The 21,243-nt window shown below is 66.2% G+C and overlaps 3 protein-coding genes across 6 annotated transcripts in view; 1 reads left to right on the top strand and 2 right to left on the bottom strand.

The window, feature by feature from the left end:
- Positions 1-3,026: 3,026 nt before the first annotated feature.
- EDEM2 (ER degradation enhancing alpha-mannosidase like protein 2) lies at positions 3,027-10,564 on the bottom strand. Its single transcript, XM_029080111.2, has 11 exons — positions 10,393-10,564; positions 10,147-10,257; positions 8,351-8,390; positions 7,718-7,823; positions 6,797-6,922; positions 6,357-6,568; positions 6,121-6,262; positions 5,005-5,129; positions 4,767-4,911; positions 3,782-3,903; positions 3,027-3,560 (listed from the first exon to the last, which is right to left on the bottom strand). The coding sequence occupies exons 1-11, from the start codon at positions 10,497-10,499 to the stop codon at positions 3,087-3,089; spliced, it is 1,710 nt and encodes a 569-aa protein (XP_028935944.1). The 5' UTR covers positions 10,500-10,564; the 3' UTR covers positions 3,027-3,086.
- Positions 10,565-13,694: 3,130 nt separating this feature from the next.
- DYNLRB1 (dynein light chain roadblock-type 1) lies at positions 13,695-17,291 on the top strand. Its single transcript, XM_029079592.2, has 4 exons — positions 13,695-13,850; positions 15,243-15,318; positions 16,231-16,398; positions 16,964-17,291. The coding sequence occupies exons 1-4, from the start codon at positions 13,848-13,850 to the stop codon at positions 17,005-17,007; spliced, it is 291 nt and encodes a 96-aa protein (XP_028935425.1). The 5' UTR covers positions 13,695-13,847; the 3' UTR covers positions 17,008-17,291.
- Positions 17,292-20,050: 2,759 nt separating this feature from the next.
- Positions 20,051-21,243, bottom strand: part of ITCH (itchy E3 ubiquitin protein ligase) — a 34,108-nt gene continuing 32,915 nt past the window's right edge. For all 4 annotated transcript variants that reach the window (XM_029079765.2, XM_029079764.2, XM_029079766.2 and 1 more), the window contains 2 exons: positions 20,733-20,805; positions 20,051-20,253 (listed from right to left, as the gene is read on the bottom strand). In XM_029079765.2, coding sequence (XP_028935598.1) covers positions 20,154-20,253; positions 20,733-20,805 — 173 coding nt within the window. In that variant the 3' untranslated portion in view covers positions 20,051-20,153. The remainder of the gene's footprint in view (positions 20,254-20,732; positions 20,806-21,243) is intronic.

Genomic DNA, 21,243 nt, shown 5'->3' on the forward strand with positions numbered 1-21,243 from the left:
TAACTGAGGCACAGAGAGGTTAAGTGACTCGCTAGGTGCGGAGCGCCGCTCTAAGCGCCGGGGGGGGGGATCCAGGGTCATCAGCTGGTCCCACGTGGGGCTCACGGTCTTCATCCCCATTTGACAGATGAGGGAACTGAGGCCCAGAAAATAATAACGACGAGATCTGCTATGCGCTTACTATGTGCCGAGAGCTGTTCTAAGCGCTGGGGGAGATCCAGGGTCATCAGGTTGTCCCACGGGAGGCTCCCAGGCTTCATCCCCATTTGACAGATGAGGGAAACTGTGGCCCAGAGAAGTGAAGTGACTCGCCCACAGTCACCCAGCTGACAAGTGGCGGGGCCGGGATTCGAACCCATGACCTCGGACTCCCCAGCCAGGGCTCTTTCCACTGAGCCACGCTGCAATATACATTGATGATGATGATGATAATAATAGGACGAGAGAGGAAGAGGAATAGTAATGTTAATAATGTTGGTATTTGTTAAGCGCTTACCCTGTGCGGAGCGCTGTTCTAAGCGCTGGGGGAGATACGGGGTCATCAGGTGGTCCCACTTGGGGCTCACAGTCTTCATCCCCATTTTTATAATAATGATAATACTCATTCAATAGTATTTATTGAGCGCTTACTCTGTGCAGAGCGCTGCTCTAAGCGCCGGGGGAGATCCAGGGTCATCAGGTTGTCCCACGTGAGGCTCATAGTCTTCATCCCCATTTTACGGAGGAGGTCACTGAGGCACCGAGAAGTCAAACGACTTGCCCAAGGTCACACAGCTGAGTGGTGGCGGAGCCGGGATTAGAACCCATGACCTCTGACTCCTAAGCCCAGGCTCTTTCCACAGAGCCACGCTGCTTCTCTGATTATCATCATCATCAACATCAGAACGGCGGCATTCGTTAAGCGCTCGCTGTGCGCCGAGCACTCTTCCAAGCGCTGGGGAGGGTACGAGGACATCAGAAGCAGCGTGGCTCGGTGCTTAGGAGTCCGAGGTCACGGGTTCTAATCCCCGCTCCGCCACCCGTCACCTCTCGGTGCCTCAGTGACCTCACCCGGGAAATGGGGATGAAGACCGGGAGCCTCACGTGAGAGGCCCTGTGTCTACCCCAGCGCTTACAACGGTGCTCGGCCCCTAGTAATAATAATGTTGGTATTTGTTAAGCGCTTACTATGTGCCGAGCACTGTTCTAAGCGCTGGGGGAGATACAGGGTAATCGGGTGGTCCCACGTGAGGCTCACAGTTAATCCCCGTTTTAGCCACGCTACGATCAAGTCGTCCCACGTGGGGCTCACGGTCTTCACCCCCCTTTGACAGAGGAGGCCACTGAGGCCCAGAGCAGTGAAGTGACTCGCCCAAAGTCACCCAGCTGACAAGCGGCGGAGCGGGGATTTGAACCCGTGATCTCCGACTCCCCAGCCCGGGCTCTTTGCGCTGAGCCGCGCCGCTTCTCGCCCATCCCTTAATCCTGGCTCTTCATCGACTGGACTGGGTGCTTGGCCTCATAAGAATGAGGGTACTGGTTAAGCGCCTACTCCGCGCCGAGCACTGTTCTAAGCCCCGGGGTCGATACAGACTAGTCGGGTTGCCCCACGTGGAGCTCACGGTCCCCCATTTGACAGATGAGGGGACCGAGGCACAGAGGGGTGGAGTGACTTGCCCAAAGCCACACAGCTGACGGGTGGCGGAGCCGGGATGACGACGACGACGATAACGTTGGCATTTGTTAAGCGCTCACTATGTGCCGAGCACCGTTCTAAGCGCTGGGGGAGATCCAGGGTCATCGGGTTGTCCCACGTGAGGCTCAGTGAATTCCCATTTTACAGAAGAGGTAACTGAGGCACAGAGAAGTTACAGGGCTTGCCCCAAGTCACACAGCAGACGGGTGGCGGAGGGGGATTAGAACCCACGTCCTTGGACTCCCGAGCTACAGCCTCCACTACAGCTATCCCCACCCGGGCAACTGAAGTTGGACCGTGTCCACCCCGACCATCTCGGATCCGCCCCGGCGTTCAGCACAGCGCCCGGCGCGCGATGGGCGCTAAACGGAAATCCTTAAAAAAACGCCGATGCTACAAGATCACGAGGCGGGCGCCCGCCGGGCCCCCGAGGGCTCCGGGCTCCGGACGCAGGGAACGGGACTGGGCACCGGGCGAGGGGGCGCCGGCCGCAGGAGGAAGAGAAGGGCAAGGGGGAAGCTCTCTGTCCCACGAGGCAGAGAACGAGGCATCGGACTCAGAATCACCGTTAATCACGACCGGAGTATCTCTTCGGCCTTTCCGACGTGCCGGGCACCGGGACCGAATCGCGCCGAACACGGCTCCCGTCCCCTACGGGGCTCCCAGCCCCACGGCGGGGGGGGGGGGACGGGACGGACGGACGGACGACGAAATCCGGTATTTCATCCGCATTTTACAGATGAGAAAACTGAGGTCCCGAGAAGTCAAGCGACGCGCGCGTGGCGGGGTCGGGATGAGAACCCAGGTCCGCTGATTCCCAGGCCCGGACTCCTTCCACTAGGCCACACCGCTTTTCAAGTCCTCTTCTCCAAAGGGAACGGGGAAACCGCCGACTCGGACGGCACACAAATCCAAGACCGAGGAGAGGAAATGCCACTCGGTGGTCGCCCGGTTTAGCTCCCTTATTCACCCCCCCCCCGAACTTCCGTAGACGCCCCCCCCGCCTCTTGGGGGGGGGGGGGTCCCGGGGCCCGGGTGCGGGGGGGGTCTCCGCGGGGCCGGAGTCTAGCAGGACACGGCGTTACACCGTACCGTCCCAAGCGATGAGTCCAGCGCTCTGCACGCAGTAAGCGCTCGACAGACGCGACCGAACGAACCCACCCCGTCCTCCACCTCTTCCCCCGCAGTCTCCCCATCCCGGGGATCCCCCACGACCCAAAGGGTCGGCCGCGGCCCGAGCGGAAACTCCAGAAACGAGGAAGATCGAGTCCCGCCCCGTCCGGATACCTCGGGGGGGGGGGGGGGGGCGGCACCCCTCTCCTCCCCCCGGACCCCGAAACCCAGCCACATCAGCGGGCGGCGCGGGCCGTTTATTCGGGTGGGCCGATCCCCCAACCCCGGCGCCGTCACGTCACGCGGGGTCTAGGAAGACCTGTCCGTGCAGCGCCAGCTTGGCGGCGAAGGGCTGCACGGGGCAGCTCAGCGGGGAGCCCCTCCTCCGCCGGGGGTCCGCCCCGCTCCCCGCCGGGGGCCGCCGCGGCCCCTCCGGCCCGGGCCCGCCGGCCGCGCCCGGGGGGCCGGGCCCGCGCCGGGGGCCGGGGGAGCGCAGCTCCCTCAGCAGGTCCTCGACCAGCCAGCGGTCCCGCGGCGGCCTGCGGCAGCAGTGCAGGGCGCCGGGGTCGATGGGGTGGGCCTCCGTGTTGAAGACGTAGCCGCCGGCCCCCAGGACGCACTCCCCGTAGGGCGTCGCCACCGCCTCGAAGGCCGAGCCGTCGCCGTGGATGAAGTTGCCGGGGTCGAACAGCAGGTACAGGTACTTCACCGTCTCGGCCAGGAAGAAGGACTCCATGCGGTTGTCCAGCCTGTGGTCCCTCAGGTCTTTGATCTTCCACCGGGGAAGGCGGGGAGGGGCGGTCGGGGCGGCGTCCGGGGGTCCCCCGTGACACCGGCGGTCGCGAGCCCGACGGGGGGGCGACGGGGACCCCCGAGGCCCAGCGGCCCCCCCCCCCACCCCGCGGCATCGGACGGCCCCCCCCGGGCGCCTGGCCGGGGGTGGGTCGGCGGGGAGGGACGGGGTGGGGGGGCGGCTCGACCGGGGACACTGACCGTGGCGAATCCGCAGTCCACCTTGCCGATCTTCTCGATGGACTCCACCACGTCCCTCCCGAGCTCCAGCAGCGTGGGGTCCCCCGTGGCGCGATAGAGGTACATGGCGCTTTCCACCAGCTCTGTGGAGCTCACGGGGACAGCCCGTCACCCGGCCGCGCCCACGGACGTTCACGCGCGGGCACAGTTCCACGCCTGACCCCCGCGGGAAAGCATCGGACCCGCCCCGGGAAGGAAAAGCTCAGCCCGGCACCGGGGGCAGAGAGGGGCGGGGTGACCCGGTGGAAAGAGCCCGGGTACGGGGGGGTCACTAGGAACCGGGATTCTAGCGCCGGCTCTGCCGCTTTGCCGCGTGACCGCGGGCGAGACACGTCTCTGTGCCCCAGTTCCCCCATCTGTAAGATGGGGATTAAGACCGTGAGCCCCAGGGGGGACAGGGACCGCGTCCAACCTCGTTAGCTTCTATCTACCCCGGCACCTAGTAAGTGGATAACGAACGGTACCCTCCCCCGAAAAGGGCCGACGGGTTCTGGAGAGAGGAAGGGGCGCGGGGAGAGGCACCGGCCCCCGCTCGATCCGGAGAGCGACGGGAGACCCTGCGGACGCCACGGTGGCCTCCGGGTCACGGACCCTTGTCGCTCCCCCGAAAGCTCACGGGGGGGGGGGGGGGGGGGCCTGAGCGGAGGCGGGCGGCAGGAAGATCCGGGAGCCGGGGGGCGCCGCGGCGAGTGGGAGATCCGGGGGGCGGCCCGGAGTCGGGGTGAAAGCAGGACGTGCCGCGGCGGGGGTGCCCCGCCCCGGCGGCTGACGCTCGCCGCTGGACGTCGGCCCCGGGGGGACCCCGGGGTGCAAGAACGGAAGGCCGACGGGAGACCCCGGCCGGGGGTGGCCGATCCCCGGGAACGCAGCGCACGTCCCACCGAGAAACGCCAGCTCCCCTCCCGCCCTTCCCTCCCCTCCTGGCTCCCCGGGTGGTCCCTCTCACCGGGCCTCAGGGGGTATCCTTCCCGCTTCTCCACGGTGTAGCCCTGGGGGATGTTGTAGAACTCGGGCAGGCCCCCGAACTGCTTCCACACCGTGTAGTAGTTGAGCAGCGAGCGCATGGCGCTGTCGATGTCCCCGATGAGGCTCTGCGGGGCCGGGAGAGTCACCGCCGGACCGCTGGCCCGGGACCCCTCCCTCCCGCCCCGCCGCTCCCCGGCCCGGCCGTCTCCGTCCCCTACCTGCAAGCCCGGCCAGTAGGCCTCCAGAGACTGGAAGACGGGCATGGACACGGTCCCTTTGTACATGTGCACCCACAGGTACCAGTCGTCAAACAGGGTGAAGTTGCGAATGGCCTTGTTGTACTCTGCACCGAGGACGGGAGGAGGGGAGGCTCCGCTCGGGACCCGGGGAGACGGGGTCGGGGCCGAGGACGGGCCGGAGGGGTCCGCGTCGCCCCACACCTCCACTCCAACCTCCGCGTTCAACACGTCGTCGGCTTCAAGGTCCTCGATCGACCCGCCCCCTCCACCCTCACCTGCCCGATCTACTACACCCCAGCCCCCGAACGCGGCTCCTCTAAGGCCCATCTACTCGCCGTACCCCGATCTTGTCTCTCTCGCGGCCGACCCCTCCCTCTGGCCTGCGACCCCCTCCCTCTTCACATCCGACATCTTCAAAACCGTCTTCGAATGACATCTCCTCCAAGAGCCCTTTCCCGACCGAGGCTTCGTTTCCCCTTCGGCGAGGTCCACGCGCGGGGACCCGTACCCCGACGTTCGCCCCGGCCCATCTGTCCATCTTTTTTATACCCTGCCGTTTCCCCTCTCTGTAATATCTTTCTGCGTCCGTCTCCCGCCGGAGACTGGAAGCTCCTGGTGGACAGGGAAGAAGTCTAACAGCTCTGTCGCGGGGCAGTCTCCCAAGCGCTTAGCACCGTGCTCCGCACCCAGTAAGCGCTCGATAAATGGCCCCGATGAACCGATCAGCTCCGAAGCCGCGTGGCCCGGCGGATAGGGCACGGGCCCGAGAGCCAGAAGGATCTGGGTTCCCACCCCGGCTTTGCCGCTTGTCCGCCCGCGTGACCTCGGACGGGTCGCTTCCCCTTCTCTGTGCCTCGGTTGCCCCATCTGCAGAAGGGGGATGAAGGCCGTGCGTCCCACAGGGGACACGGACGGCGTCCAACCCGACTGGCTGGCGTCTACCCGAGCGTTCGGTGCCTGGCGTCGAGTGAGCGTTTAACCGACACCGTTAAGAGAAACCCCCAAAGGAGCCGCGAAAAAAAAGCGGTCGGCCCATCCGCGGCCGCCCCGAGCCTCCCCCGGCCTCAGGCCGCCCCGCGCGGGCCCCCGCCTCACCCAGGAACATGGACATCAGCTCCCGGTCCTGGAGCAGGATGGCCCCCTTCACCAGGTACTCGAAGTAGGAGTCCACCCCGGCCCCGATGCCGGCATCCTGGGCCAGCCACTTCCCCGTCAGCACGTCGATGTGGTTGCCCACCTGCGGGGAGGTGAGGGTGGGAGTGAAGACGAACCGGGACGCCGCCCCCCCAGCCCCCCGAGAGCCCGGCCCGGCCCGGCGGGGCGCCACTCACCAGGCCGATGTCGGAGCGGCTGCGCCACAGGCCCCGGAGGGCCGCCCGGGCCGCGTCCTCGAACACGGGGTCGCCCGTCAGGCTGCTCAGAGTGGCGAACTCCACGATGAACGTGCCGATCCCGGCCGTGCAGGTCACGGGCGTCTCGCCGGGGTTCACGCCGCGCAGCAGGTTCACGGTTCCGTACGGCATCCCCGTGGGCGTCTGGAAGGCTGCGAGGCCGACGCGGGCGGGAGCGGCGGCGGGGAGGGAGGAGGCGGGGGGGGGGGGGGGGAGCTGAGTCCGGAGCCGGGCCGGAGCCCCCCGTGGCGGCGGCGCCCGGAGGAGGCGGCGGCACGGCCCTCGACGCGCGGCAGCGGGCCGCCCCCTCCCCTCCCCGCTCGGGACGGGCCCGCTCCTTCCCGCGGCGACCGATGTCGGGACGGAGCGGGAACGCTTACCCGGGAGGAGCCTCCGGGCGGCTTCCTCGGCCATCCTGAGGAGGGGCCCGGAGCACGGCCATCCCTCCTCCACAAGCGCGCCCGCCTTCTTGGACAGCAGGTGGGCCGACAGCAGACCTCCGACCACTGCCCAGGAGCCGCGAGGTCAGGGCCGGGTCAGCGACCCCCCCCCCCCCCCGGGCCCTCCCGGGATCCGCTGGGCGCGACTGGGGATCCCCGGCGCGAGAGGCGGAGCCGGGAAGAGGCCGGCAAACCCCGGGTTTGCCGCCGGGCACCCTCTGACCCGCCTCGCTTGCCGGGCACTCTGTCCCCTCCCTACTCCTCTCGCCTCCCCCAGCCGGACCGAGAGGGTCCGCCCGAGGCTTAAGGCCAACCCGAGAGGCAGCCGACCTCCCAACGTGCCGAGCGACGCCGTTCCCCTCTCTGGGGCCCCATCGCCCACACCATCGGCCGATCCTCCCCCTCGCCTAGGGTCGTCGCCGGGGCCGCCGGCGCCACCGGGTAGGCGCGGTCCCCGGTCGACGCTTACGATCTGCCGAGAGACCATCTCGACTCCCCTTCCCCGGAGGCCTCGTCCGAGGCCCTGGGGCAGGGGCCGGGCGGCGGGGGGACACAGCGATGGGAGGGTTGGGACACTGCGGGTGAGGGGAGGGGTTTCCACGGAGGGGGCCGAGCGGCAGCTCCTTCCTCAGGCGGGGCTGGGGGGGACGACACTCGCCCCGTCCACCCTTCCCCACCTCAAGTAGGACAAGGCGGTTGAGAAGCCCCGACAGGTCCTGCCGTCAGGCCGCCGTGGACGACTTCAGTCGGTCCCTTCTGGGTTGGCACCGGAGGTCCCGCCGGGGCCGGGATCTGGGCCCGAGCTCCCCGCCTCCGCCTCCCCACCCCCCGGCAGAGAGAAGAGGCCCGTGGGGAACTCACCGCGGATGTTGGTCTCAAACACCGAGGCGTTGACGTCCACGTCGAAGTCCACCGATTCCTGCAGCACGTGGACGACCCTCTGGAACTCCGTGACGTTCCCCAAGATCTGGGCGGAGAGAAACAGTCCCGCGGCCACCGGTGCACCGTACCCGGGCCCCGGAAACGAGGAGCGGGGGCTCGGCCTCGTCCACCAACGTCCCCCTTCCCGAAACAGCTCTCGGGAAGGGCCGGGCGCCCCCGGCTACAAACGGGGGCCTCTCGGGGCCCATCCGGGGCTGGGCAACTGCTTTCGGCGGAAGGGCCGCGGACCCGGACACCGGCTGGGAATTCCAGAAAGGAGCAGCGTAGCCTAGCGGATGGAGCCCGGGCCTCGGAGTCCAAAGGACCTGGGTGCTAATCCCGGCTCCGCCGCCTGTCCGCTGGGCAACCTTGGACCAGTCACTGCACTTCTCTGTACCTCAGTCAGCTCATCTCTACAACGGAAACTAAGCCCGAGAGTCCCACGTGGGGACGAGGACCGTGTCCTAGCTGATTAACTTGAATCTAGGCCGGTGTTTAGGACAGCTAAGACGAGGGGCTTAGCAGAGACCTTAATAAACAACTCGGTGAAAAAGGAGTAGTCCGGATGCTTACCAGCAAGGTGTCCAAGGCGTCGATCAGGGTCAGAGAGAAGCTGCAAAACAACCGAGTTCCCGGTCGTCGCCCCACGGACGCAGCGGGACGACCCGCCGGCCCTTCCTCCGCACCGGCTCCCCGACCCACCCCGGCCCGGTCCGACGGCTCATGGGCCTCCTCGCCTCCGGCCTCTCATTCAATCGTATTTATTGAGCGCTTACTACGTGCAGAGCACCGTACTAAGCGCTTGGAATGAACGAGTCGGCAACAGATAGAGACGGTCCCTGCCGTCTGACGGGCTTACGGTCTCATCGACGCCGAACGGTACCTCGCCCTTGGTCCCGCCCGCCTCCAACCCTTGGCTTTTGTCGCTCTTCGAATCCCAGCTCTGCCACTTAATAATAATGTTGGTATTTGTTAAGCGCTTTACTATGTGCCGAGCACCGTTCTAAGCGCTGGGGGAGATACAGGGTCATCAGGTGGTCCCACGTGAGGCTCACAGTTAATCCCCATTTTCCAGATGAGGGAACTGAGGCACAGAGAAGTGAAGCGACTCGCCCACAGTCACACAGCTGACAGCGCGGCTCGGTGGAAAAGAGCCTGGGCTTCGGAGTCAGAGGTCATGAGTTCGACTCCCAGCTCTGCCACTTGTCAGCTGGGTGACCGTGGGCGAGTCCCTTCACTTCTCTGGGCCTCAGTTTTCCCATCTGGAAAATGGGGATTAACTGGGAGCCTCACGTGGGACCACCTGATGACCCTGTATCTACCCCAGGGCTTAGAACGGTGCTCTGCACATAGTAAGCGCTTACCAAATACCAAGTCTGCTCAGAACCGGTCCTCGCCACCTCAACCTCCGGCCCCGCCACCCCAGGCCGAGAGCCACGGCACCCATCGATCCTTCGTCGGCCGCTTCATCCCGCCACTCCTCCGGCTCCTCCCCGCGTGCCCTACTTCTTCCTCACGCTCCCGCGATTCGGAATAATAACGTTGGCATTGGTTAAGCGCTTACTATGTGCCGAGCACTGTTCTAAGCGCTGGGGTGGACACAAGGGAATCAGGTTGTCCCACGTGGGGCTCACAGTCTTAATCCCCATTTTACAGATGAGGGAACTGAGGCCCAGAGAAGTGAAGTGACTCGCCCACGGTCACACAACTGACAGGTGGCAGAGCTGGGATTCGAACTCACGACCTCTGACTCCAAAGCCCGGGCTCTTTCCACTGAACGTCCGCGTGCCCCTCCGCGTGGAACCGTCTCCTTGAGGATGGGGAACGTGGGGAAGGAGAAGGAGGAGAGGCTCGGGCCAGTGGGCGGAAGGAGGGTTTCCAGGGCGTTCGGGGGCAACCGAGATGGCCCAGGTCGTTCGTTTCCAACCCTTTCTGAGGAAGACCGAGGGGGCGTCCTGAAGCGGGCGACTGGGGGAGGAGGCCGAGCGGGGAGAGGCCGGGGGTCCCGCGGGGGAGGCGGGGATGGGCAATACGGGGAACACGGAGCGGGCTGGGGCCGTTCTCCTCCGGCGCTTGGTGTCTCGGCCGTAGGAGGAGGAACAGTGATAATAACGTTGCTATTTGTTAAGCGCTTCCTATGTGCAGAGCACCGTTGTGAGCGCTGGGGGGGGGGGATCCAGGGTCATCAGGTCGTCCCGCTTGAGGCTCCCGGTCTTCATCCCCATTTGACAGATGAGGGAACTGAGGCCCGGAGGAGCGGCCGGGTGGCGGGGTCGGGATTCGAACCCGTGGCCTCCGACTCCCAAGCCCGGGCTCGTTCCCCCGCTCCTCTGGGGCAGCCCCCCTCGTCGACCCTCTCCGGGCCGCACCTGCCCCAGGTGTCCTGGCCGTCGCAGGTCAGGGGCCTCAGCTCGTCGTAAGGGAAGGCGTGGTCCAGGTAGCTGTTGTAGGCGTGGTAGAACATGGCCCGCACCCGCTCCCTGCAGGGGGGGAAGAAAAATGGTCAACCTCCACCAAGCTCCCAGACGCCCCCGCGCCTCCGGCCAACCCCCCGCGCTCCCAGACGCCCCCGCGGCCGGGGGACAGGACCGGCCCTGCCCAGGAGAAGGGGCCACCTGTAGTGGGCGGGGTCCGGCGCCGTGCCCTCGGGCCCGGGGGCATTGCGGTGCAGGGGCAGCACGGCAAACAGGAGACACAGCGAGTAGAGGGGGCAGCGGGGCATGGGGAGCGCCCACCGTCCGGCCGCCCGCCCGCCTCGCCTTTCGAGCTCCACCGCGCCTGCGCCCCCTTCCCGAAAAAACTACAGACCCCAGCATGCAGCGGGGCACGGGCAGCGCCCGCCCGCCCGCCGCGGCTTTCGAGCTCCAGTGCGCCTGCGCCTGGCCGCCCCCCCCCCCTCCGCGGAAAAACTACAGATCCCAGCATGCAGCGGGGCACGGGCAGCGCCCGCCCGCCCGCCGCGGCTTTCGAGCTCCAGTACGCCTGCGCCTGGCCCCCCCCCCCCCGCGGAAAAACTACAGATCCCAGCATGCAGCGGGGCACGGGCAGCGCCCGCCCGCCGCGGCTTTCGAGCTCCAGTGCGCCTGCGCCTGGCCGCCCCCCCTCCGCGGAAAAACTACAGATCCCAGCATGCAGCAGGGCACGGGCAGCGCCCTCCCGCCCGCCGCGGCTTTCGAGCTCCAGTGCGCCTGCGCCTGGCCGCCCCCTCCCCCGCGGAAAAACTACAGATCCCAGCATGCAGCGGAGCACGCTGACGCAACGGCTCCCTGGTGCGCAGGCGCCGGCCGGGAATCCGGCTTCATGCATTCATTCAGTCGTATTTCTTCATTCGGTCGTATTTCTGGAGCGCTCACTACGTGCAGAGCTAAGCAAGCCCCGTCCGACGACGGGCTCACAGTCTAAGCACTGTTCCAAGCGCTGGGTTAATAATAATAACCATAATGTTGGTATTTAAAAGCTTACTATGTGCTGAGCACTGCTCATTCATTCATTCATTCAATAGTATTTATTGAGCGCTTACTCTGTGCAGAGCACTGTACTAAGCGCTTGGAATGGACAAATCGGCAACAGATAGAGACAGTCCCTGCCCTTTGACGGGCGCACAGTCTAATCGGGGGAGACGGGCAGATAAGAACAAGGGCAACAAATAGGGTCGAGGGGAAGAACATCTCATAAAAACAATGGCAAATAAATAGAATCAGGGTGAGGTACGTCTCATTAAACAAAATAAGCGCTGGGGTAGATCCAGGGTCATCGGGTTGTCCCACGTGGGGCTCCCAGTCTGCATCCCCATTTGACAGATGAGGGAACTGAGGCACCGAGAAGTGAAGTGACTCGCCCAAAGTCGCACGGCTGACAGGTGGCGGAGCGGGAATGAGAATCCCTGACCTCTGACTCCTAAGCCTGGGCTCTTTCCACTGAGCCACACTGCTTCTCTATTATTATTCTCTATTCATCGAGCGCTTCCTGGGTGCAGAACGCTGTACTAAGCGCTTGGCAAGTACAATTCGGTAGAGAGAGACAATCCCTGCCCGACGGAGGGTTCCCCGAGGCCCTCGCGACCGTGGGCTGGGCCCGGCCATCCGATGGGTACGATAGGTTTAGCACAAAGAGTAATAACCTGTTATTTATTTATATTCGTGTCTGTCTCCCCGTCTAGACCGTAAACTCGTTGTGGGCGGGGGAATGGGTCTACTACTACACTCTACTTTCCAAACTCTCAACAAATCCGATCGAATAAAGGAATAATAACAATCATTTGATTCATTCATTCATCCGATAGTATTCACTGAGCGCTTACTATGTGCAGAGCGCCGTACTAAGCGCTTGGAATGGACGACTGGTTACGTTCCGACCTCGTGCCCGACACTGTACTGGGGGCCGGAGTATAAGAGAGGCGGCGTGGCTCAGTGGAAAGAGCCCGGGCTTGGGAGTCGGAGGTCATGGGTTCGAATCCCAACTCTGCCCCTTGTCAGCTGGGTGACCGTGGGCGAGTCATTTCACTTCTCTGGGCCTCAGTTCCCTCATCTGGGCAATGGGGATGAAGACTGTGAGCCCCACGTGGGACAACCTGATGACCCTGGATCTCCCCCAGCGCTTAGAACAGTGCTCCGCACATAGTGAGCGCTTAACAGATACCGACATTATTATTATAAGATAATCACCACCCCTGTACCACAGGGAGGTCGCAATCCAAGAGAGAGGGTGAACAGGTTCTGGATCCCCCGGCTGAGGCTCGTTTCTGGCCCCAAATCACACAACAGACAAGTGACGGAGGCGGGATGCCGATTCGAGCGTCCCCGACTCCAGGGCCGCGCCGGGGTAGGAACGAGATAATCAGGTTGGGGCCGGTCCCTTGACCCACGTGGGGCTCGTCCTTTTGTCCCCATTTTCCAGATGAGGTAACCGAGGCCCAGGCAAGTTAATAGTAATAACGTTGGTATTTGTTAAGCGCTTACTATGTGCAGAGCACTGTTCTAAGCGCTGGGGTAGATTAAGCGACTTGCCCAGGGTCACCCGGCAGACGTGGGCCCGCGGCCTCGGCTGCCCTAGAAACTGGGCCTGAGCGGGGGACAAACTCCACCGGGCCCCACCCAGAGCCCTCAGCAACCCCATCCCTCGGGGCAATTGTTACTGCCCCATCTGCCCCCTACCCCCCCGGGGGGCTTGGGAACCCCTTCTCCTCCCCGGTCCCCCCCCCCCCACTTCAGCCCCTCTGTATTGTAGCGTGGCTCGGTGGAAAGAGCCCTGGCTTGGGAGTCAGGGGTCATGGGTTCGAATCCCCCCTCGGCCCCCCGTCAGCTGCGTGACTGTGGGCAAGTCCCTTCCCTTCTCTGTGCCTCAGTTCCCTCATCTGGAAGATGGGGATGAAGACTGCGAGCCTCACGTGGGACCACCTGATGACCCTGGATCTCCCCCGTCGCTTAGAAAAGTGCTCTGCACATAGTAAGCGCTTAACAAATATCAACATTATTGTCTGGGCCTCAGTTCCCTCATCTGGGAAATGGGGATGATGACTGTGAGTCCTACAGGGGGGCGCCTGATGACCCTGGATCTCCCCCGGCGCTTAGAACAGTGCTTGGCACATAGTAGGCTTCTCTGTGCCTCAGTTCCCTCATCTGTAAAATGGGGATGAAAACTGTGAGCCCCACGTGGGGCCACCTGATTCCCCTGTGTCTCCCCCAGCGCTCAGAACAGTGCCCTGCACCTAGTAAGCGCTTAACAGATACCAACATTATTAGGCGCTTAACAAATCTCATCATTATTCCTCTTATGGTGATGAGGGTTCGGGCGGCGCCCGGTGAAGCGCCCTGAATGATTGGCGTGGGGAAGGCCCCGCCTCCTCCGTGTAGCGTCGATCCCATTGGTCGAGGGAGCTGTCCGTCACGGCCCGCGGGGCTGGCGCGCCTGCGCAGAACCGTCGGACCCAGCGTCGGGCCCGGCGCGCCTGCGCGGGATTCTTCGGTCAAGCGTCGGGCCCGGCGCGCCTGCGCAGAAGCGTTTGGTCAAGCTTCGGGCCTGGGCGAAGGAGAGGCGGAGCAGCAGAGCCTTGGACCCCCCCCCCCCCGAGATGGTGAGGGGGTCACCTGGGGGGTCCCCACCCTCTCCCCTCCGACCCCCGAGGCCGAGGGGAGGTCGAGGAGTTGGGGTGGGGGCGGCGGGGCCCCGTGCAGGGCAGGACCAGACCCTCCGCCCATCCCTAGTTGGCGTCGTTCCCATGGCAGCGGCTGCCCATCCTTCGGCCCCCTGCCCCCACCCACCCTGCCGCCTTCCTAATCATAATGCTGCCCCCTGCTAAGCGCTTACCCTGTGCCCAGCACTGTTCGAAGCGCCCGGAGAGGATACGAGCTCATCAGGCTGCCCCACCTGGGGTTCGCAGTTTTCATCCCCATTTGACACACGAGGTCCAGAGAAGAAGAAGAAGAAGAATGCTGGAATTTGGTACGCTTTTACTCAGTGCCAAGCACCGATCCCAGCGCCGGAGAGGATACCAGGTCATCAGGCCGTCCCATTTGGGGCTCACCCTCTTCATCCCCGTTGTAGAGATGAGGCCCAGCGAATAATAATAATAATGATGTTGGTATTTGGTAAACGCTAACTATGTGCCAAGTACTGTTCTAAGCGCTGGAGAGAGTACAGGGTCATCAGGTTGTCCCACCTGGGGGCTCACGGTCTTCATCCCCATTTTCCCGGCCGAGGTCACCGAGGCCCAGAGAAGTGACTTGCCCAAAGTCATCTTGGAGCCGGAGGTTATGGGTTCGAATCCCGGCTCTGCCACTTGTCAGCTGTGTGACAGTGGGCGAGTCCCTTCACTTCTCTGGGCCTCAGTTCCCTCATCTGTAAAATGGGGATGAAGACTGTGAGCCCCACGTGGGACAACCTGATTCCCCTGTGTCTACCCCAGCGCTTAGAACAGTGCTCTGCACATAGTAAGCGCTTAACAAGTGCCAACGTCGTTATTATCATCATCCAGCTGACAAGCGGCGGAGCCTGGATTCGAACCCGGGACCTCCGACCGCCACGCCCGGGTTCTTTCCATTGAGCCACGCTGCTTCTCTCCCCTCCCCCGCGATGAGCGCCCTGTCCGGTCCCCGGCGCCCGGCCTTTAGAGAAGAGCCTCCCGGAGGGCCGCTCGGGGGAGGAAGCGGCCGCCCTCGGGCCCCGGGGCCGGCCGGGTGGGCCGGAAGGAGCATCTGCGACGGCAGGGCGGACCGGCCCCCCCGGCCGGGCTTCCCGACCCGGAGATCTGCCCAGAGGGGCGTCCCACCACCGCCTTGGGCGGGGGGCCGGGGTGGGTGACCCCTTTCCGGGCCCGTCCGGCTTCCGGCCTAGTTCCACCGTCCAGGTTTCCGGTTGGTCTAGGAGCAGCACCCGAAGCGGCCCCGGGCCCGGCCGGACCCTACCCGCCCCGCCGGCCGTGCGGCCCGGGTCACCGCGGCTTCCCCGCTCTTCCCTCTCTTCACAGGCAGAGGTGGAAGAAACCCTGAAGCGGATCCAGAGCCAAAAGGGCGTGCAGGGCATCATTGTCGTCAATGCGGAAGGTAGCCGGCGGTCGGGGGTGGGCGCCCGCCAGGGGCACGAGGCGGCCTCGAGCCTGGTGGTCGGGGTGTCGCCGGACGGAGCCCGCTCCCCTCTCTGTGGGGAGGGCCCTTAGGAAAAATAACAACGATGACGGTATTTGTTAAGCGCTTACTACGTGCCGAGCGCTGGGGTTGATACGAGGTCATCAGGTTGTCCCAAGTGGGGCTCCCAGTCTTCACCTCCATTTTGCAACCGAGGCACGGAGAAGTTGAGCGGCTGGCCCAAGGGCACGCAGCAGACAAGTGGCAGAACGGGGATCGGGACCCACGTCCTCCGACTCCCAGGCCCGTGCTCTTGCCGCTGGTCCGGGTGCCCTTACGTCTCTCGCGGAGGGGTGGCCGGCGGGTCGGCACTCCCGTCCCCGGGCCTCTGGCCGCCCGCCCGCGGCGCCTCGGTATCCGCCTGCTGCCTCGGTGCGTCCGCGGGTTCGGAGCCGTTTGGGACTCCCGAGGTTTCCGCCCTTCCTTTCGTCGGGGAGCCCCGGAGACCCCGCTCTCGGACAAGAATAAGTGCCGGGGGTTTAGCTGGGGCGGGGGGTGGGGCAGGTGGGGTCAGCCGGGGGTGTAGACGCGCCCGGGCTTTGGCTGGGGCAGGTCCGGCCCGGGGTGGTTCCCTTACCCCCCCTCCCCTTGGCTCTCGGTTTCTTCCCAAGCAAACCGACGGTGTCGACTGTGACCGCTTCCATCTCAGGCGGAGGCGGGGTTGGGATCCTTCCCAGCTCCGGCCTCGAGTGGCGTCCGTACGGGTCTGAGCCCGGCCAGCCCAGTTCCCGCCCCCCCAGAAGGGGCCCTGATGGGGGGCGGGTCGGAGGCGGTTCGGGGCCCGGGCCTCGGACCCCCGGTTAACGCGTCGGACCCCGTTGCCGCCCGCAGGCATCCCCATCAAAAGCACCATGGACAACACCACCACCGTGCAGTACGCGGGTCTGATGCACAACTTCATCATGAAGGCCCGGGGGACCGTCCGGGACATCGACCCGCAGAACGATCTCACGTTCCTGCGGATCCGTTCCAAAAAGAACGAGATCATGGTCGCCCCAGGTGAGCGTGGCGGAAGACCCTTCCCTCGGCCGGGGCGGGGGGGGGCTTTCCCAGGTCCGGCAAATGCCCTGCCTCTCACCGACGAGGGCCAGCCACGGCCCGGGGCTTCCAGGCACCGTCTCTGGGCGGCCGGGGTTATCTCCGCGGCCCGCGGAGGCAGCCCGAGGGGGCTGGACCTGGGGTGGGGGAGCATTGCCCACAAATAACTCGGTAGGGCCGGCCCCCCCGGGGCTGGATGGCCCCGGGGCCCTTCCCGGAGCGACCAGACCAAGTAGACCCCGACCCCCGGGCCCTTGAGGTCCAAGTCGGGGTGGAGGTGAGCCTCCCGCTCCTCTGGCATCCCTGCCGGCTCCACCCTCTCACGCGGGCCCGACGCAGGGTGGTCAGAGGGGGTGCCGGCCCTCACTCCTCCAGGGCAGGGGCCGTGTCCGCATCCCCCCTGGGGCTCATCACGGCGCTACGCGCCCAGTAAGCGCTTGATGATAAATCCCACGGGTTGGGCGACGGGCAGGGGCGTCCGCCCGGGGCGTGGGGGCCGCTGACCGCGGCTTTTCTCTCTCTGCAGACAAAGACTACTTCCTGATCGTCATCCAGAACCCAACGGAATAAAGTAGTCACCGGGCCTCCTTTCTCCTTAACTTAATAGCATTCCCGGAGCTCTGTCGTCTGCCGTCGTCCCGGGCCCCCGAGAGGCGAGGCGGAAACCACGCAGCTCGCCGACCGGGTGGCCGAGGCCCGGGTCGGCGGCATCCGGCCGGGCCTCCGGGCGGCCGCGCGGGGACCCGGCTCGACCCGCTCCGTGGGGCCGACCTTTCTCCTGACCATGGTGAACCCCTTCTCCCTCCTCCTCCTCCTCCTCCAAGCGGAAATAGGAAACGCTTGCTTGCCACTTACCACTTGGGCTCTCTGTCCGTCATTTCGGTGCCTTTTTTTTTTCTTTAAAAACGTCCGGGGTGTTAACGCTCTTGTTGCCTCTCTGACTCGAGTGGCGGGCGAGCGTTTACCCTGGGTAACCGTGGCGAGAGCCGTGTCCCCAGAGGTGCCCCGGGGACCCGGCCCCTGCCCCGGGGCGCCCGGGATGTTTCCGGGCCTCCCGAGGCTTAGCGGCCACGGGACCTGACCGGGAGAGACGAAGGGCCCGGGGCTCTCTGGCCAAAGTTGCCCCGTGGGCCCTCGACCCCGGAGAGCCTTCGATCGCCGGGGTCCGGTGCCCCGGCTGGGAAGCGGCCGCTCTGTTGCTGGGGCTCGGTGAGGTGGGGAGGGAGGGGGCCGGCGGGGACGCTCCCCACCCGAGCGGACCCCACGCCACCAGGCTCGGGCTCGTGTTCCCTCTCCCGGGACCCTCCTCCTCTTCCCACCCACCTCCACGCCGTCCTCCCCGCGTCCCGCTTCCCGTCCCCGCCGCGTTCAGCCCGGCTGGCGTGGTGCCGAGCAAGAGTCCGGGGGCCGGCTCGAACGCGGGGCATTTGACACGGCCCCCCCGGGGGAACCCGTCCGGCCCTACGCCCGCCCCCGCCCGCCCCGTAGTCGCGGAGACTACCCCCCGCGTCGCCAGCCGGGCAGAGGGCGAGTGGCAAAAAGGTTTAATTCAATACAAATGCAGTTTTACACCTCGTAAGGAATGCGCGAGAGCTGGCTTCTTATAAAACGACTTGGCTGACTGAGACGTGAGGACGGTTTCCTGAGTATTTGAAGATTCCACAGTGGGAGGGAGGGAGGGTCTCCCCGTGCCGTGAGATACAGTCCAGTGCAGCGGAGCCCGCCGGGGCCGACCGACCGCGCCGACCCCGGCTCCGACGGGACCCCGGAGCGGGCTGCCGCGGGGCCCGGGCCGGCGCCGGGGGAGAGGGCGGGCGCCCGGCCGCGGGGCCGGGGGCCGGGGGCCGCGAGACGACTTTCCCCCGCCCCCGGCTGAGCGCTGCCCGCCTCGGGGGCCGGCCGTCCCGCCCCTCCCCCGTCCCCGACCGGGACCCCTAGCTCAGGAGGGTCGGCGTCCACCTCGACCCCGGGGGCTCCTCCCCGCCGCCGGCCGGCCGCTATTGCTTTATCGCCACGGCGGGGCGTGCGGGGAACCGCCGGGATGCGTCGGCGGAGACGGTGCTCGCCGGGAGGATTTTAGAAATCTGATCCGACGCCTAAAACAAATCTATACCTAAACGATCCGGTGGGATCGGAGAGTAGGGTTCCGTCAGCTCCACGTCGGCCTCTTCGGTCTGTGCGTTGGTTTTTAGGTGCCCGGTGGGGCGGGGGAGACCCAGCCCCCACGTTTTCCTAGGGTAGCAGCAGAGATTCACCGCGGCGGGGAGGGGAAGGGCGCTTAAATTAGAGGGAGAAAACGGAACAGGGAGGCCCCAGACTGCAGAAAAATATCTACAAGCGGATTAGCCTCGGCCGGAGCGCGACATCTCATCCATAAAAATAGGGGACGGCCAGCCCTATAGAACTAGGGCTGGGGCTATTTCCGTTAGAACAATTCTGTCGTTTTAAAAATATAAGGGAGAGATTTATACGCAAGATCTCTCGTTCTCGCACAAGTCGCAGAGCTTTATGGAGACCCACAAAGAAGCTTGCTCTGTTCCAACGATCTCACTCGATTTACTCTCGGATCAAAACCCGCCTGGGAGTGTCTCGGGCCCGAGGCCCGGTTGTGGTGGGCGGGAAGGGTAGGTGGGATCTCCGCCCGGGGGCGGGGGGAGCCCCGCGCCACCGGAGGGTCTCCCGGGCCGGGGTCCGTTCGGCCGGCCGGGGCCCGACCCCCGCGCCCCGAAGGCCGGGCCGAAGGCGAGGGAGGCCGGCGGTGGCGACGGGCGGGCGGGCGGGCGGGGGGGACGCCGCCCCGGTCAGAGGCGCGACCGACCGACCGCTACCGCGAGTCCAAAGTGCATTCGTCTTTCCGAGGGTGACCCGTCGGCTCCTGGGGAACGGCGACGCAAACAGCTTCTTCCCCGAGGGCGGAGGGAGCCGGCCCGGCGGGGGCCGCTCGGCTCCCCCGCCGCCCTCTCCGTGCCCCCGGGCCGGGGTGGGACGCCTAGGTTCCCCGCCTGCCCCACCGACCGCCCCCGGCCCTCGGGACACCCCCTAAACGGACAGAGAGGCCGTCGGGCTAAAGGCCGGGGGGAGGGAGCGTCCCGCCCGGCCCCGAGCCGCCGGTCGAAGTCTCTCGCGGCAACCGTCTTCGGCCTCGGTCTGGGGCGGCCGAGGGCGCCGGCCTCCGCCCGGCCCGATGCCCCTCCGCTTCCGCCTCCGCCCGTACGGACGGAATCCGGAAATGCCGGGACGGAGGCCCTCGGGGAGATTAGTGTTTCGCCGGGGCGGCCGCAGGCCCCGCTGGCTTGTCTGAACGGCCTCCCGGTCAACGGATTCCCCCCCCGCCGGAGGCGGGAGGGAGAGGGGAGGGCCCGGGAGGGCCTCGGCTCTGGACGGGGCTGCCCGGGGTCGGGGGGGGGGGGGGGTCCCCGCGCCCCCCCCGGTGGAAGAAGAGCGGCCGCAGGGCGAAGCTGGGGCCCGCGGGGAGAGGGGCGGGCTGGGCGGCGGCGGGCTCACCGGGAACCTAGTGCACGGGCAGGCACCTCCTGCCCCACGTCCCCGCCCGCCCGTCCGTCCCCAGAGCCGTGCCCGCCAGACCCTCCGAGATCACGTGCAATTAGCTGGGGGGGGGGGGGGCGGTGGGGCGGGGGGCGGCGGGGAGGGAGGGGAGAGGTTAACAGGAGGAGGGCACACGGTGGCTCAAACCGGTTGGATCCTCCGGCCCCCGGTCACTCCTGCCCAAACCCTTCTGTCTCTTCTATGGCGAACAGGAGCTTCTCCTTCAGCTGCTCGTAGCTCTTGTAGGGCGGCAGGTCGAGCCGGTTGAAACTGAGAAGGGGAGGGCGGGCTCAGGCCGAAAGCGAGGGCGGAGGACCGCCAGGGCGTGCGGGGAGAGGTCGCGGGGGGAGTGGGGGGGCTCCCCATCCCAGCCGTGGGCCGCGGGGGGCCTCGGGGCCCGGAGGCTCCGGTCGGCGGCGGCGGCCCCGCGCCCACGGGCCGGGTCCCTCCCCTTCCCCAGTCCCCGCCGGGCACCGGCCCCGAGGCCGCGCCGGGGGAGCCCGACGGGGCCGACGGGGAGGGGGCCGAGAGGGAGGCGGGAGGCCGAGGGCCGGGGGTGGAGACCCGGGGTGGAGGCTGCCTCACCCAGGAGGCTCCCGCGGCTTCTGCGGGTTAACGGGGAGCTGAGGATCTGGGCCAGGCCGGCGGCACGCGGCCGCGCCCCCCCCCGCCGGCAGGTGCCGCCGCCCCGCCGCCCCGCGACACGGGGGGCAGACCGGACGAGGGGAGACGCGGCGTTTCGCTCTTACCAGGTATGGCTTCTGGGTAACCAATTTTCCTTGCCCACTTTTTCGATACAAAACTTCTGCGGTCCATTGCTCCCTGGAACGGAAGCCACGACACAGAGTCACCCGCCCGCGCGGTGGCGGGAGGCGAGGGGGCCGTCGGCCGCCCGCGCTCCGGTGAGACGCACGGGCCCCGCTGTGGTTGACTGGGCCCACCGGTCCACGGAACCCCTCACCCTCCCACTGCCCCACGGGTAGGGCGCTGGGGGTTTCAACCATTTTCCTGAAACCGTCTCTCGCGAGTAAAATCCGGTTTTTCAAATCGCGACTTGGTTCGGGTGACCGCCCCCCCTTGCCACAGCAACCCAGTGGGACCGGGCGTCGAGTTCGTGGGACTGGGCTCATCTGCCAGCGGCAGGGACCAGCCCGGCAGGCACCGGGCAGCGTGTCGGCCGCCGGGCACCGCTTCCCCGCACCCCTTTCAAGCCCACCGATTCGCCGCTCTTTACTGCGGAGGGCGGCCTGCGGAGCCAAA

The sequence above is a fragment of the Ornithorhynchus anatinus genome, chromosome 15 (genome assembly GCF_004115215.2).
Source record: "Ornithorhynchus anatinus isolate Pmale09 chromosome 15, mOrnAna1.pri.v4, whole genome shotgun sequence".
Classification (NCBI taxonomy): Eukaryota; Metazoa; Chordata; class Mammalia; order Monotremata; family Ornithorhynchidae; genus Ornithorhynchus; species Ornithorhynchus anatinus.